Source organism: Pelecanus crispus, chromosome 2 (assembly GCF_030463565.1).
Source record: "Pelecanus crispus isolate bPelCri1 chromosome 2, bPelCri1.pri, whole genome shotgun sequence".
NCBI classification, from domain to species: Eukaryota; Metazoa; Chordata; class Aves; order Pelecaniformes; family Pelecanidae; genus Pelecanus; species Pelecanus crispus.
This window is the reverse complement of record NC_134644.1, coordinates 103,282,696-103,299,879: the sequence shown is the minus strand read 5'-3', so window position 1 is coordinate 103,299,879 and position 17,184 is coordinate 103,282,696. Positions and strand designations below refer to the sequence as shown.

Here is a 17,184-nt window from a genome sequence, read left to right as displayed (position 1 = left end):
AATTTTCTTCGTAGCAGCTAGTATGGGGCTACGTTTTGGATTTGTGCTGGAAACAGTGTTGATAATACAGAGATGTTTTAGTTACTGCTGAGCAGTGCTTACACAGGGTCAAGGCCTTCTCTGCTTCTCCCATCACCCCACCAGCGAGTAGGCTGGGGGTGCACAAGAAATTGGGAGGGGATACAGTCAGGACAGCTGACCCCAACTGACCAAAGGGATATCCCATACCATATGATGTCATGCTCGGCATACAAAGCTGGGGGAAGAAGATGGAAGGGGGGGATGTTCAGAGTTACAGCATTTGTCTTCCCAAGTAACTATTAAGCGTGATGGAGCCCTGCTTTCCTGGAGATGGCTGAACACCTGCCTGCTGATGGGAAGTAGTGATTGAATTCCTTGATTTGCTTTGCTTGCGTGCACAGCTTTTACTTTACCTATTAAACTGTCTTTATCTCAACCCATGAGTTGTCTCACTTTTATTCTTCTATCACACACTGAGGGGGGAGTGAACAAGCGGCTGTGTGGCGCTTAGTTGCTGGCTGGGGTTAAACCATGACAGCTTACACCACAATTATTTGTTGGAATTTAAGTGTATTCTGCTGTTTTTAACATTAGATATTTTTAAGTTAAGACTTTAGATCAGTTTCTAGGAATCACTGACTCTTTCAGTCCAAGATTGTGTTAGAATAACGCATTTGTTTTGGATTTTGCAGATTGCCTTCATGACCTTGACTCTGTTCCCTATCCGACTCTTTTTTGCTGCTTTTATGATGTTGCTGGCCTGGCCTTTTGCATTCATTGCTTCAATGGGATCTGACGAACAAGAGCTTGAAAAGCCCCTCTCCTGGTGGCGAAAGTGAGTCACTGATGTGGTGAAATACCAAGAGAATCGTTATTTCGTTCAGTAGTTTGAAATAGAGAAGACTGGAAATACCTGATGTCTGTTCTGTAGACCTGCTTTTCTCTTCAGAATAAAAATACAAAAATTACTCCTTAAACACTTTCCTTAGATGGGAAACCAAAAATACCTCAACTGTTTCATTTACCAGGTGACCCAAGAATTACAGAGAGAAAAACTTATTATCTCTGGCCTCTTACCTTTATTGAGGATGTAGTGTGAAACTTCATTGTGACATCCTTCAATTTCAGTTATTCCTGTAATGTCAGCTTCTTGTTACAAAGATTGACACTATGGAATGTGCCCAGATTTCATATTCTGAATGGTTGTTTTAAACTGCTTCACGCCATTGTTTGCTATCCTGTCATTCTCTGAGGGCTTGCCCCATGCTTTGGTACTTATTAATAAGTCTGTGCTTGCTTTGATTTTGGAATGCTAATTGAAGTAGAATGTAAGATAGTGTTCACCCATCCATGAAAACTGCTGTTTGAGGAGCAAGGAAGGAGGAGTGTATCACCTCTTCTGTAGAGGGGTTCAAAATTAGGAGCTGGCACTAGCATGAGGGAAGCTGATTGTATTTTGCATCATAGGAGGCAAGGAGGCTGAGAACTACAGAGGCATGTCACCTTATGTTTCATTTGGAATGATACCAGTATAATGACTGAAGGAATAATGGTCTGCCTTCAATCTTGCATAGAGTTATTTTGAAGCTTTTTAGGTTGTCCCTCTCCCATTTCATCCACTTGTCAGTGTCACCCTGCTCTCCAGCCTCAAATCCCTGTGAGTCTAACAATTTGTGGTGTTTGTTTTTTGCACTTTATTGATTCAAAGTAAATGTTTCTCTTTTCATGGCTATCATACAGTTTAAAAAACAAGCAAATACTCCCCTCAAAAAAGCAAAAAAAACCCCAAAAACACTTTAGGAGGAGATGGGGAAAAGGGAAGAAAGTAAAATGTTTCCAAAGCTCCCAGATGTGTTCTGTAGGCATCCCTGTGTTGGAGAATCTGTGCCCTGTGCTTCTCCACTGTTTTGTGTGGGTAAACTTGAACACAAGAATCGGGGCTGTTGCATTCTAGCAATATCCTAATAGCATTTTTCAGGACTCAGTTTACTATAGCTTTCTTGGTGTTACTAGAAAGCATTATTAGACATTGTATAGAAGAAACTTCAACAGTCATAGTCTGAATCAAAATTCATTTAGTGGTAGAATAAATGCCAGTCTTATTGTGATTAAAAAGCATTAATATTCAGGCATGAAATGAAATTGAATGGCATGTTACCTTAAAAGTGGTCTTAAATCTGCTAAGAAAGAGAAAACAAAAGGTCTATGCAGTGTTCCTGCTCTGTTTAAGCAGCGTACCCTATCTGTGCTTTTGTCGTGCTTGTAAAGTTTTTATGTAATGTTTTTCTTTCCATTATTTTAAGGTATTACTGTGGCAGCATAACTGTTTTCTCAACTCTTTACAGGATAGTGGATATTTTGCTGAAAGCAATCATGAGACTGATGTGGCTTGCTGGTGGATTCCATTGGATAAATGTAAAAGGCAGACGGGCATTGCCAGCGGAAGCAGCAATATTAACTGTGGCTCCCCATTCTTCCTACTTTGATGCCATTCCAGTAACTATGACCTTTGCCTCCATTGTGATGAAAGCAGAAAGCAAAGACATTCCTGTTTGGGGAAGTAAGTTGGTAGCTACTTAATTTTTCAAGAACAATTAAAAATGATTTCTTAAGAAGTTCAGTGGTGGTGTATGAGAAGGCCTGAAACACAAAGAAAATTTTGCTATAATATATGGTAAAGATTTTTTTTTTTTTTTACTGGTCTACTTTGAATATCAATAGAAAAAATTGGGGGGATGTGGTTTTTTTTTTTTCCCTTTCTCCAAAGTTGGATCATTGTACAAGGTCAAAACAATCCTACAGAACTCATGGTTAAATTGGCAGTAAAATTGAAGCATTTTAAGACCTGACAAATAGAAAAAGCAAGTTAGGATGGGGCTGTAGAGGAAGTCTACCGAAACTACTTTCTTGGTGCGAGTTGGGGTGCCCTCCCAGAAATGTTTTTTAGGAATGTTGTCTGCTCTAAATGGTACCCTGCCTTGAAGGGAGTGCTGCTAATCCTTCATGCATCAATAAGTTTGTTTCAGGCAGGATGTGAGAGATAAGCGAGAGCAGATTGTTGCGCATTCAGATTTAGTCATAAGAAATGCAGATGCCCAAGTCAGTAGCATTTGAATACTATCTTTGGAATTATCAATGTAGATTCTCACAAAGGTTTGAGAGACACCTGCGATTTTTGGTGCAGTTGTGCCAAAAAAAATGTGTAAGCTTTTAGGCTTGTAGACTTCTAACCAAAGTCTGTATGGAAGCATTTTGGAGAAACCCACCATGTTGTGTCTAGGGACCAGCAAAGTTCAAAGAATTTTCCTGTGTCTCATTGTGTAGATTTTAAGGGTAGTATGAAAAGGACAAAAGACTTTATTTTCACCTTGGATAGGGACTCTTTAATTTAAAAGTCTAAACAAAACCTTTGCAGTTCCTTTGCAGCTAAGTGAAATCAGGCTGTGTGTATTGACATCCTCCTAAAATTTCATTAGACAATGTGGTTTTAAGGACATTTTCAAAACCAGAAGCTGAGATGTGGCCACAAATGGTGAGTGGTTACATCTGGAAGCTTCATGTGGGGAATCTCTTCGTATAAAGGTCTCTCTGTATCAGGTAAAGCTCAGGCCAGAACTGTAGCTGTTATCTCCATTTCACTGAATATCTGACTAACAGAGTTTAGTAAGAGTTTGTGGCAGTGAAAAATCTGTGTAAAAATGAATAAATGCTTTGAACAAAAAGGGTGTAGGCATGTGTTTTTGAAAAAAAATGTATACAAATGATTATAGTGTGAAAACAAAAAGAAATTGAACTCCCTTGTCCAATACTGAAAGAAGATATTGTTGTGACATGGTATGTTGACACTCCTGTACAGTATAGATATGTCCAGGCCATCTTGGGCTTTAGGAGCAGTCCAGCCATAGGAGCAGGGGCAGATTTATCTTCTTTCTCAGCTGACTCAATAGACTGTTTAATAATTGCTAGCTCAGCAAAATAAAGTAGTCCATATGGAGATGTCCTTCACTTGCAGCTGGACTGTTTGGAGGACCTAAACTAGATGAGATAACTCCAGGCCATGTTGTGTTACTGAAATGTGATGAAATGGCAGAATGGCATTTGACAGAATGCTCTAATAGCTGCTTAACTATCCCACATAATAGATTCAGTGGAGACTAGTGGGAAAGCCTGAGGAGAATCTGTAGGGATATAGAGGTTGGAGTTACACTGAATGTAGCACAAATAATTCATATCGAGGAGTTCAAACTATTTCCTGTATCCCTAATTTAATTTTAAGGTAACTTTTAAAGGATTCAATTGAAAGTCTAGACTTACTGCAATAAATTTTAAAAATGATTCACTTGATTTTGTTCGTGTGTGAGCAAAACCAATTACAGAAAAACAGAAAACTACATACAGTGATTTAATGGAATATTACTGGAATGTGCAGTGCAGTCAAGTAAATGAGTATTTTGTCCTGTATTAGCTGCATTTGCTTTATGTCATGCAGCCACAAAAATTATGTAGCCCATTATGAAGTGTTCAGAAAAATGCCACAGAAATGAGGCATGGCAAAGGTCATAACTGGGATTCAGAGTTCAAAAACCTGTTTCTTTTTTAAAGAGGAATACTTTTATATGAGCAACATTAATTATGGCAGTTTGTGTTATTAAAATAAATGGACCTTAACAGAGAGGTAAGTAATCACTGTAATGATTAGTTTGGCTTAAAATTTAGTGAAAACTTTCCAGTGGAGAGAAGTTGTAATTATTTTTTTTCTTTTACTGTTTGAAAGAGGTTTTCTGTGAAGCAGATGCTGCTGACTAGCCTCTCCTCCTTTGATCTAGTATTTTAATTCCAGTGTTATTTACACTTCTCTACATACACACATGCAAAAATGTATTTCATGTTATTGGACAACTGGTATTTCTCTTATGCTATCTGTGAAAAGGTGGTCCTGTTTTTCTTGGATTATGTGGTGAATTGTTAACACTCTAGACATTCATCTACAATTTATCCCAGAGAGGTCAGAACTGTTTTTTATGTTCTTCAGTTATGTAAATCTTGCAAAGTTGTACCATCTCCAGTGAAGTTTTGGAGCCAGCCATTGATAATCCTAACCTTGCTATCTCTTAATTGAGTCTTGTTAATTCCCAGAAGATTCTGAATGACCATTTTGAATAAAGTACATTCATTTAACTTTGTGAGCAGACTTTTCAGCATGTAAAAAATGAAGCAGCAGAGGAAATGTGAAGATAATTTCCAAGGATGAGGACTTTGGGTGAAGAGTAGATCCTCATCTACTTCATCTTATGGGGGTTGGACTAAATGATCTTTAAAGGTCCCTTCCAATCCAAACTGTATCCAAGAATGTCCAAATATGTAGCTGGTATGTTTTCATCTTGGAACTTAAAAGATGCCAAATTACTTGTGAGCGCTGTGAAAAGTTATGCAACCTAATCCTCCAGTTCTCCACCCCAATTGCTTCACCTCCCCCCCATACCTTCCGAAGCACACAAAAAAGAGAACTGTGGTAGACCCATAGTTATTCAGTGAGGATCTCACATTTCAATATTTCTGAGATTTATCAAAACAGTCCTTAAACCCCTTTTGGAAAAACCTGCTGTAAGGTGAAGGCGTCACAGATTTCTTCTCTTTATACGCTGTAAATCAGCAGCTTACAACACTGTTAAGGTCACCAGCTTGAATGCCAACATCTGATGCTACGTTGGCATTGTAGCCTGCCTTGAGGACACAAATGAGCTCCCCAGTTCTGAGGAGCATCTTGAAGTTATTGCCAAACTTACCCATTTCATCCTCTGCTTTAAATGCTTCCATTTAAAAATTCAATGTTTCCTTCAGGCTGTGGGCACCCAGATGGTCTTGCAGTATTTCGGTCCTTAAAGGAAATAGATCATGTTTTGAAAGACCGACCCAAATAGCATGGAATTTACTTGTGTTACAGCTAAAGAGAACACTGATTATTTACCTCCCACTACTGACTTCTCCCTGTCCTGCAGACTGCATCTTTCCCGGCTTCCTTTTTGGAAACAGGGAGAAGAACTTTCCCATTAACACTGCCTCTGTACCAGGAGTACTTGGTATCTCTTCTGTCAGGTGGTCCATCTGCCAAGCATTTAGTCAAACCCCGAGAAGTTGTTCTCAATGCGTATTTAGCTTTAGTGGTTGGTTCAGGCTTGGGTCAAAAAAGTATATACTTCTGTGTATGATTGTTGCTCTAATAAGATACTACCACTAACTTTACACAGCTCATGTAGAGTACCGGGACTACAATAACACTGTCTCCGTAAGAACAATACAACTCCAAGTGGAAAAGATCCTAATTTTGGTTGACTTCAGTTTTGTGCATTGATATAACTTTGTGTATTTGTTCTGTGTGGGTTTGATTTCTGCTCCCCCACTCCTGCCCTGTGCCCTCCCCCGCCCCCCACTATTTAACGTCTCTGTGTCCATATACACAGGAAGCCATTTTATTCTGGAGCCTTAATGGTTTTTCCCCATAAGCTGCAGAAGACCTTTGAGCCCCTTGCAGATTTCTTGTCTTCTTTCCTCTCCCAAAAAGAGCAGTTTTGATATCAGATATTACTTCATTAGAAAAGGTCTGAGTTCAGAACTTAGTGAGCATGTTTATTTGAGTAAGGCACCTCTTAAAAACTAAGCCCAAGATAGCGCTTTTCAACCTTTAACCTTCGTGTTTTTGTAAGCCCTAAATACAGAATGCACAAGAGGGCAACTGCTATTAGAAAAATAGTCTATATTTTTTCCCATAGTAGGAAAAATCAAGGAGTAAATACTGTAAATTGATATCCCAGTGCAAGTTTACCTGTATTACATGGCCCACCTCCATGTTAAATGCAAGCAGAGCCACTTTGTACTGGCTCTACAGGCTGCCATCTCAGTGTATCAGAGGAACGTATGTCATGGGATTTTCTCGTGTTTGGGGGAGAGGCCAAGTGAAAGCCTCAGGTTCAGCATTCTCTACTCTTGCAGCAGATCTGTCACTCTGATGCTGTTTCTACAGTGGTGAAAGTATAACTGCCTACTCAAAAATGTGTGCATGGATATGTATTAGAAGAACAGTATTTAGTGCCACACTGCCATTCCGTTGCTTTTTGTGTTCTCTGATGCCTTGTAGACCAGTGGTGATGCTGCTGGTGTAGCTTTATTTACTATATGGTTGTAACTGTCAAGCATAATTTAAATAATTTCTTCTTTTGTATGTTAAATAGCATTTCATGTGTTGATTTGAAACAATGTGTCCTCACCCACATTTGCCTGGAAATAGGGAGATGAAATACCTTACTTTTTTCATGTTATCCTGAGAAGTTCATTGACACTAATTGTATGTGTTCAGCTCATCAGAGAAACTTTTTTTGCTTATGCATCAGCTGGTGCTTTAAATGATTGCATGGGAGTTATGGTTCTGAAATCAGCTGGAGCTGCCACCCTGCAATTAAGGCAATACTGAATTTTTGCAGGCTCTCTTAAAAAAGGCTGTTTCGTGCTAGAGCAACTTTCCATTGGTTAGCATACCTGTGGCATTCTGGCTGCCCTGCGAGGCAGAGATTTTGATGAATTACTGGCAGTACTGTTTAAACTGCAGGCACCTGCCTAAGAAGGTGGAGTACAGGATGTGTCACCTGTCTTCAGGACCGCTTGTGATGAGCTGAAATTGGGGATGAGAGTGACTACATCAAGTAGGACTGACACTGCTGGAGGAAAAGCTGGAATGACAACACTGGCAAGGTCAATTTTGTGAATTGAGGGATTGTCTACCATTGCCCACTGGAATTTATAATTTAAAGGCGGTTTTAATGGAGTGAGAGGAGATGGGCAAGCACGTCTTTCAGCATCTTGAATACCTGAGCTGTGGTTTTCACTACCTGGTTAGAATCAGTCTTGGACAGTTAAACTGATGAGAGAGAAGGTTAAGATTATGTTCTGTTTGTTAAGCATATTACATAGTTCTGCTTGTTTCCTTTAGTTGTTCAGTATGCCAGCTGTCTGAAGCATTTTCATGCATGCTGCTTTTTGCTCCTTCCCTGACTTTGCTCTAGTCCTGCCTATTCCTTGCCTCGTATATGCTACCTTACAATACTGTCTCCAGGCTTCCCTATGTTTCGACTTCTGACTGCAGTCTCATCTTGTCCACCTATTTGGTACATTTCTCAGCTTCTCTTTATGGACCTTTGGCCCTGCTCCTGACTATTTCTTGCACAGATTGACTTGGTACAGCCTTTGAATGTTCAGATTCCTGTCTATTTACTGAACGTGAAAATATGTGGTGAGAGTAAAGGTCTGTGTAGCCCTGTGCTCTGTTTTCAAAAATGGTTATGAAAAGAGTATATGAAGAAAGGCAAGTACACAGCTAGTCTTCCCTTGGTATGTACTTTCAGCTTCTTACTGATGACTGAGAGTTTCAATTTCAGTTAAATTGTTGAACTTAGCCACTAAGGGCCTGGTAGTTGGTGTCTTACAGGACCTTAAGTTGCTGTTTAATGTTAAAACAAGAATTCTGTCAGCTTTTTAATCTGATCCCTAAGGAAGTAAGACTTAATATGATCATCCTGTCTCTCCATTAGGCTAAGATTTGATGTGATGGGTTGAAATAGTGACAGCTCAGATAAGAGTGTCAGAGCTCTGGGACTCTTATCTTGTTCATTCCTTGGCCTGAAGTAACCTGAAGGCCATCATTTGGGCCTAATGTAAAATAAACTTCAGGGTGAAGGCTGAGGATGTTTGAGTCTTTTTTTGCTTTCTTTTACGTGATAATGTTGTTTTTGCTACAGAAGAGTAATTTGCAGCAGTAGGGGAAACTCAGGACTGACATTGCTAAGAAACAAAACTAACAGTTATGAAACCAAGTGTAGTTAGTTTCCTTTGCTTCTTTTATTGCTTGTTCTGTTTGTTTTTTCTGGTTTTTTGTGTGTGGTTGTTTTGTGATTTGTTTGGGGTTTTTTTGTTTGGTTGGGTTTTTTTTTTACCTTCCCACAGCAGTAACCCCAGCTGGCCCATGATGATCTTTGTTCCCCTAGCAAGCATTGTTCTGTGGATATTGTCTAAGAGCAGGCGTGTAGGAAAAAGTGCAAGAATATGGTAACTTTTCTCTGATGTGCTGTCTCCTAAGCTTTGGCAACTTGTGCGATAAAAGCAGTATTTCAGAGGCTGGCTGAATGTTTGGGAACTTGCTGTAAGGTGTGACAGATTAGTTTCACAGAACCATAGAAGGGTTTTGGTGAGAGCTGACTAAATTGCTGGTGGGGTAACACCAGAATCAGCAGTTTTTGCTGAGTACAGGACTGTAATTCCTTATGCTGTTTTTTTCTTTGCACTTTAAGCACTGGCTGATCCATTAATGCAGCAAGTCTGTCCTTGACAAAAGAAGTTTATACAGCTAGTATCAGCAAACTCATCTTGCGGTAGTTGGAAATATGAAAATTGTATTTTATACTTGTATTTTAGGCAAATAGAATAGCTAATACTTTAGTGACTTTTGGACCTTGGAATAAGATTACAAGATACAAAAATGATAAAAAGGTATTTGAAGATGATCTGCTTAAATAAAAGCATGACGTAGTATATTTGAAGATGCTTATCTTGTAGTGCTTTTTGACACTGCCAAGAGAGTTGTATATGCTACTTATTGTTTTGTAAGTGGGCCTTGGTGTCCTTGTGACAGGCATGCATGGACAGGATATTGTGGATTGATTTCTGATTCTTGCTCACACTCATTTTGTGTCTGGCTATGTATAAGAGGTTTCCCACTGAACCAGGAAGAGGGTGCCTGAGATCTGATTCATCTAGTATGAGGAACAAGCAAACAGGTGGCAGCTCAGAAAATAAGCATGCTTTTTCTTTTGATTGTGGTGATTTCTCAGAAAAGATAACATAATCCATGTATGGAATATCTTTGATAGTGTACCTTCAGTGAAGCTGAGCTGTCATAGGAGACACAAGCTCTAAAGACAGTGGCAGTTTGACCCACAGGATGTCTTTTGGAAGCTCTTGGGAGGTTTCTGCTACTTTGCTGGGTTGTGAATGGCTATAGATTTTGCGATTTTTGTGGTAGGAGGAAATGGCCTGTAGTGAGCCACAATTGCTTTGTTGCAGAAAACTATGCAAAATATGTACAATCATGTTTTAAATTGTGATGATGCGTATTGGTCTATTAAAAATTGAACAAGTACAAAGTGCCAAAATGATGAAAATTGTTTTCCTCGCAGGAATTCATGAAAATATTGCAATAAAATTGCAATAATTCAACTGAATATTTACATTTGCAGTGTAATATAGTAAAATAGTTATGTACTTGTGCCAAAATTTTTGTCCAGAGGACTGCTGGGGGGGGATCTTTTTCAAACAAAGGGGAAATAAAGGCTGTTTTGCTTGTTTTTGTTTTCCCTCCTCTTCAGCTCTAATCAAATACATCCGACCGGTTTTTGTATCTCGGTCAGACCAGGATTCTCGCAGGAAAACTGTTGAAGAGATAAAGAGACGTGCTCAGTCTGATGGTAAATGGCCACAGGTACTGTATACTGCTGCTGTGTGACAGATGGTATTTGGCATTTCCAGGCTTTGGATGTGCAGTTTACTTTTTTCATTGTGGGATGCTTTAGATGGTTTGTGGGGGGTGGAATTTCCCCCTCCTCTTTCTAGAAGATGTAATGTACGATTCTCATCTGTATGAAACACCAGCTTTTCATTGCAGTGTGTTTCAAGGGGAAACTGGGTAAGTACATGGGAATACAGCTCTATTAAGTGATATTAAATGGACAGACCGCAGCAGATTTAGAAAGTCCTCTAAGAAGAAAATAATCAGGTGCTCAGTAGAATACCTGGGGGAGTATCGCTAAAATAAGTGGCTCAGGGTTTTTTCTGCATCTGAAATATGACTGTTTATAATGTGCCTTGGAAGAGAGTAATGGGAAGGGAGGGATGACTACCTAAGGTCTCAGTTTTCTAGAAGCATGTGATTATTTTGAAAACTTGAAGCATTCTTCTTGTGAACTTTTGAGATTAAGATACAGTATGTCTTTCATGGCATTGTTACTACTACAGTGGTTACATCTGCATACTGGACTACAGAAGCATTATAAGCAGTTGTAAACAATGTGACAGAAAGGTGATATATAGCTTTCACATAATGACTTTCATCAATAGATTTCAAAGCACTTTAAAAAGTAACTATTCTTACTTACAGATGAAGAAACCGAGTTGCAGAGCTGAAGTGATTTCCAGAATATCTAGCAAGCTAGTACCAGAGTGGGCAATAAAACTAGTAATGTTAATTCTAGTCCATTGCCTTGTCCCCTTATGATATGTATTTATTTCCTTTAAATCTCTTGTTCTGTAACTCAACAAAATTTCAGCAGTTCTTGGCTTTTTGCTGTCAGAAACATTTTTTTTTTAACAGTCTAACCTCTTCCTCTGAATTTGGTTCAACTTGAGCATTTTTTGCCTTGTTAGAATTCCGTTTAGGTATTTTCAGCCTCTATCATTCTGGCATCTGTGCACATGCCAAGTAATAAAGGCAAAAAGAAAATAACAGTCTTCCTTTTCTTAGCCTTTAAGCAGGTAGCTTGGGAGCAGGAATTTTGTTTTGGTGTAAAACAGAATATGATATTTTTACCAGCACCAAAACCTTTTGTGAAAATTCTCTTGTACTCACAAGTCTTCTGGTCACTGTCAATGTTCCAATCAAATAGAATTATTATCAGAGGTCAAGAGAGGGGCAAATTCACAGATAAAGAAACATATTTTAACTATTAAGACAGAACTTTACTTGACTATTGAGCACTTTTTTTTTTTACTCTAACTGAACTGGTTTTCCCTGAAAACACCTTTTTTACTGTAATCAGTTAATGTTAGCTTTGAAAAGATGTGTTAAGAAATATTTCAATGTGGATTTATTTATAAAAAGTCAACTTTTTTTTTTGCTTCAAGATAATGATATTCCCAGAGGGCACTTGCACAAACCGATCCTGTCTAATTACATTCAAGCCTGGTAGGTATGATGCTCATTTCTCTGTTCCCTACAGAATGTTCTTGTATCTTCATTTTTCTGAAATACTGCTTGCATTGTAATTTGCTTGCTGTTGCAGAAGTTGAGTTAAAAAATCTTGCAGTAGGATGGAATTGGAATAGAAATTTTCTGATGCTAGAAAAGGATTGTAGTTCCACTGTTGAGCAAAATGTTTTAGATAATTCAGATATTTTTTTCTTGGCTTCTGAGATGCATATGAGCTGGAGGACTAATGTTTCTTACTGGGTTTTTGTTTGTGGTTGTCTCTTTGTCTTTTTCTTGCCCCCTCCATTTCCTATTTTGCGTCTGTCATACAGCATTTAGACTGTAAAGCTTAAAGTATCAGTGTGTATCTATTTCAGGCTGCTGTAGCAGCAGCATTTGTTGCTGTGTTGTGTGTGGTTGATTCCTCTCGAACTCTTCTGCTGAGTTGCATTCTGGTGAAGATGGCACAAGAATCTTGCCAGTATAGCAGTGTTACAGAGGCTGTAATTTTTTACAATTTTTTTTTTATACATCCACATTCCTAAGCTCTTTTCAGTTAGTATCACCCTTGTAGCTTACCATTTTAGTAGAGGGTATAACACTGAACATTGTTGCAGCTGTAAACTGCAGTTACAATAGGGAGAAATGCCAGGACTGCAGTGAACCACCAATGTTTAATGTAAACTTGCATCTATGATATAGGTAGGGAGATGGTGAATGAGGAGGCTGCAGTGAGCGATGCAGTCGTGAATGTGTTTTCTGACTCTTCCTAGGTTTCTGCCTAGCTCATTGTGTTCTGGTCTTAACTGTGTGTCTTATACCTTGTGTTGCTTACAACTTACATATTGCTATTAGAATATCATGCAATGAGTCAGCATTGTGATTCCTTGCACTGAGTCATTTGCCTGAAGGAATCTCAGTGTTGTCTCCTGAACAAACATTCAAAAAACTTTTCTTCCTCCCCTCTCAGCTCTTACCTTTTTAGATGAATGAGTGGTGGTTAGGAGAACATCCACTTCTTTCGCTCTTTCCCTCTCTCTCCACCTGAATCCTGTCCATGGTTTGAAAACCAGCCTGAGTCCTTCATTAAAGCTCTGGTTTCCTGCCTTCCCTCTGTGCCATAGACATTTCAGGCATCATATACTTTCTGCCTCAGTTCCCTACTCTGTCTTCCTCTCCTCTGGTCTAGTACATGCTGCTGTCTGCCTCTTGACTCTCTCACTTTTCCTACTGGATCCTGCTTCCGTATCCATCCAGCCTCCCAGAAATCCTTTGCCTCAAAATTCTTCACTTATATCAAATTACTTTAGGTCTCTATGTAAGTAACTGCTTTCAGGATTCCTTTCCCCATTCTCCTCATGTGGCCTATGCTCGTTGCTCTTACTACACATTTTTTTGGTTTTGTGTTCGTGCAAGCTAGTCATGAAGGGGAAGATAGTCTAGTTTTGTTTAAATGGTGGTCTCGTCATCTACCACTCAGATTTTGTCATCTTCGGATTCTTTCAAAAGTTGCTTAGGCTGTTGTTTTTGGAGACTGAATAGAAAGTACCACTGGGCCAAGAGCCAAATCTCTGCAGGATCCCGTTCAGACAACCTTCACTTAAAGATGTTTATACTCCATTAACGATTACTTCTTTTACATCTATGCAATTATTCTTAAAGCAAATGTAATGCTATGAATACAGTATACTTCCATCATTCAGTTCTTAATTTTAATTGAAATACTAGGCAGAACTTAGTAAATTGCTATAAAAAACATAGTTTGAGTGAAGACTGTCTTTATTAATTGTTTTCACAAGACAAAGAAGCTTAGAGAAATCTTGAGCAAGATAGTTATCATGCTTACCCAGTCTCTGTGCTAGAAACTGAAAAAATGATTAGCAAATGATATTTATAGATCTTGTGCTACTTATTTATCAGAACTATATTTTTCGTATGAAATGAAGCGGTACTTCTGTACAATAGCTCTAGTTCAATACTTTCTAACTATGAGATTTGCCATAGCTACAGAATAAACAAATAAGCCCTTCTGAGGGGAGCTAAGGTGGGAGAAAAGAAGTTAAATTAATTCTGTTACTTCAGAGATGATAAATTTCATATAAATTGATGTTGCTCAGCTAAAAATAGAAACCTTCTTTTGCATAAGAAAGCTTAGGTTCTTCACAAAAAAAATAGTGTTGACCATAGGGAATATATTGACTTAACTGTCTTGCACATACTCCTCTTTTTAATCATTTATCAAGCTGAATTTGGTACTGGGCTTTTGACTTGTGTACCTGAAAATTTATGTAAGTGGTAGAGGATAATTTAGAGAATGCAAGCAAGCATTCTTAATTATTGAAAGGGCAGGTATACATTGTCATTCTTCAATGCTTACTTTTTAGATTACTTTTGAGGCTACTTTTGGAGATCTTATTTTTTTCACTATCAACTAATTCCTATGTATACTAGCCCAGTATTTGTATAATTTTCTTCTTTACTGCAATAAATTTCTTCTGCACCAAAATGCACTATAAAGTAATGATGTGTCATATGTGCCTTGTAGGAGCATTTATTCCTGGAGTTCCTGTGCAGCCAGTGGTTTTACGTTATCCAAACAAACTGGTAAGTTCAGCTTGCAGTAAATATGGGGCATTTTCCTCTAAATACATTGGCACTTCTGTAATTTTTTAGGTTAGATAATTAGATTTAGAAATTTGGAAAGCATTAATAAATGCTTATTGGCTAAGTATGTATTCCTTAAGCCTCTAGCAATATAAATAGTCTTAACTGAGACAACTTAAATGCTTCTGCTTTTATTAGGTTACTGCTTTAAAACAGTGCTCTGAAAGTTATTCAGGTTGTTACAAGAAGTACTGTACAAATGACAAGACAAATGTCAGTTTCTGTCTAGGATCTGTGTTCCCATGTGCTCCCTGTTACTGCAGTGTGTGCTGGAGAGGGTGTTTTAATATTATTTATTGCTGGAAGATGCTTCTGCACCTCCTGCCTGTGGGGGGGTTAATCACAAATTAACACAACTAGTTAAATGATAATAGAATAATGTGTTGGGGACCTCGGCACCTTTATAAGGTGTCTCATTGTCCATGTTTTACATACACTGTGCACTTGGTGAAGGAATACTAGACACTAGCTAATTTGGAGTAGTACTTCAATATAAATCAGATTCGTGTAAGTTATATGTGCAAATTATAGTGTTTATTTACAATATCTAAATTAAACAATTGTTACAAACGTTTGTAAAGATATAGGCAAACAAATGGAGACAAAGCTCACTTGATCTGCTTCAAGAGGATGCCTACAGGAAAGCACAAAGGAGGGATTTTTTTTATATATATACTATTATTCAGTTTACCTGATGTAGCTACTTTCCTGTTCTACTGCAGCCAGAATCCTGTCTGTCTACATTCCTCAGTTAATTAGAAGATGCTTCCTAGTGAACTTTGCTAGCTTTTATACTTCAAGTTTCTTTTTGAGCCCTCTGGGGCTATTTTCAGGTCCAGTCTGTCCCCATCTTTTAGGGGGGAGTTAGTTATTTAGGGGAGGAGTGTCAGAAGTAAGATAAGGACTACCTTGCCTCTTTGCTGATGCATGTCACATCAGAAGATCTCATGTCCTCTCTCTTTGACTAGCCCATTAACAATGCCTTGATCCAAGGAAGGATTTTGTTTCTTCTTGGTACCTGAGTGGTTATGTTTTAAAGTGTTTCCATCCATTGTTCTTTCTGTCAATTTACAGGTTGATATGAAACATATGCTTGATTAAAAAAATTAAAAGAACCTAAGCAAAGTTAATAGACCACCACTTGCTCTTGACTGAGACAAGGTGCAATGGCAGTCAACTAGTTTGCAGTAACAAACCCAAAAATTATCTTTGTGGATGCTGGGACAAGTATAGCAGCTTGTTAGGCTCGCATGGTATTAAGTGCATTATAGCAGGTTGCCTGTGACTTTTTGTTACATAATTGTTTTATTTTCAAGAAGAAAGATTCCTTTCTAAAAACATTTTGAAACCTTTACTGCACTGCCAGTTTAAATTGCAAATATGCATGTGCCTGATACTTAATATACCTTGTTACTTTTGGCTAGTAGTAAATGTATTTATAAAAATGTCAAACAATATAAAGCTATCAAACATTAATTTGCAAGTATCTTCAAAAATCCGTTTTCATACCGAAATGTCCATATTGCCATATTATGAGCTTTTTACATTGAAGTAAATCAATGTAAATTTTAATGAAATTTTTCATAATGTTTTTATATTACAGCAAAATGTCATAAAAGAAACTGTAAATATTTATATAGATATCCATCAGAGTTGGTCTGAATCTGTGTATGGAACTTTACAGCAATTAAAAGTATTAGGATAAAGTAAAACACTTAAGTTTTCAGTCCCTTACTGAGTCATTTAACCTCCTAAGGTCTACTTCCACGAAGCATTAAGGAGGGGGGAGGGAATAATTGCTATTACTATTTAATTTTTATATTAGCTTGGGGGCTGTAGAAGAGTTGCAGCAAAGATAGAATGAGGAGAGGAAGGAGGAGTATGATGTGATACATGAAGGTGAGACTTATTTTGGTTAGGATGCATTAAGAGTTAGGTAGCAAGTAAGAACAACGGAGTAAGAAAAACGTTGTTTTTCATACACTAAGATGGCATTTCCAGCAAACTTTTCACTGTCTTTGGCTTCCTGTTTGTTGCCTTGTTTAACCTGCTGCATATTATAATTTTGGGTTTAGAAGCAAATTTCTTAAGGTCTTTGCTTAGCCAGTGAATTTCAGATATGCATTGTGTGCAGTCACCCCACTGCTTTTATCTTGAACTGCCTGCTCTGTTCTGCATTCAGAGCTCTGAGTTCCACAGTACAGATGAGAACAGTCTTGGACTTGAGTGCAGCTGACTGTTTTGTGAGGTTTTGGAGATCAGAGCCTGGGGTGAATGTAGTGGGTGTGTGCACTCTTACCTGTTTATTTCCTTGTACTCTATTCAAGAACTAGGTAAAATACTACTGTTACGCAGTGGACGGAAACATGGGGCAAAATGATCATGTAGATTCAGTTCTAGCAAATAAATTTAGTTCTGGTTGGCCCCTGATTACCTTTCTTCTTTGGGCTTGTGATTGTTTGCAGTAGATGATGCCTCTGGTCCTGTGTCAG

General features: G+C 38.3%; 1 protein-coding gene across 1 annotated transcript in view; it reads left to right on the top strand.

Moving 5' to 3' along the window:
* Window positions 1-17,184, top strand: part of LPCAT1 (lysophosphatidylcholine acyltransferase 1) — a 59,092-nt gene that overhangs the window by 6,666 nt on the left and 35,242 nt on the right. The window contains exons 2-6 of the mRNA XM_075705586.1: window positions 714-856; window positions 2,367-2,581; window positions 10,434-10,546; window positions 11,965-12,025; window positions 14,574-14,632. Of these exons, the coding sequence (XP_075561701.1) occupies window positions 714-856; window positions 2,367-2,581; window positions 10,434-10,546; window positions 11,965-12,025; window positions 14,574-14,632 (591 nt within the window). The remainder of the gene's footprint in view (window positions 1-713; window positions 857-2,366; window positions 2,582-10,433; window positions 10,547-11,964; window positions 12,026-14,573; window positions 14,633-17,184) is intronic.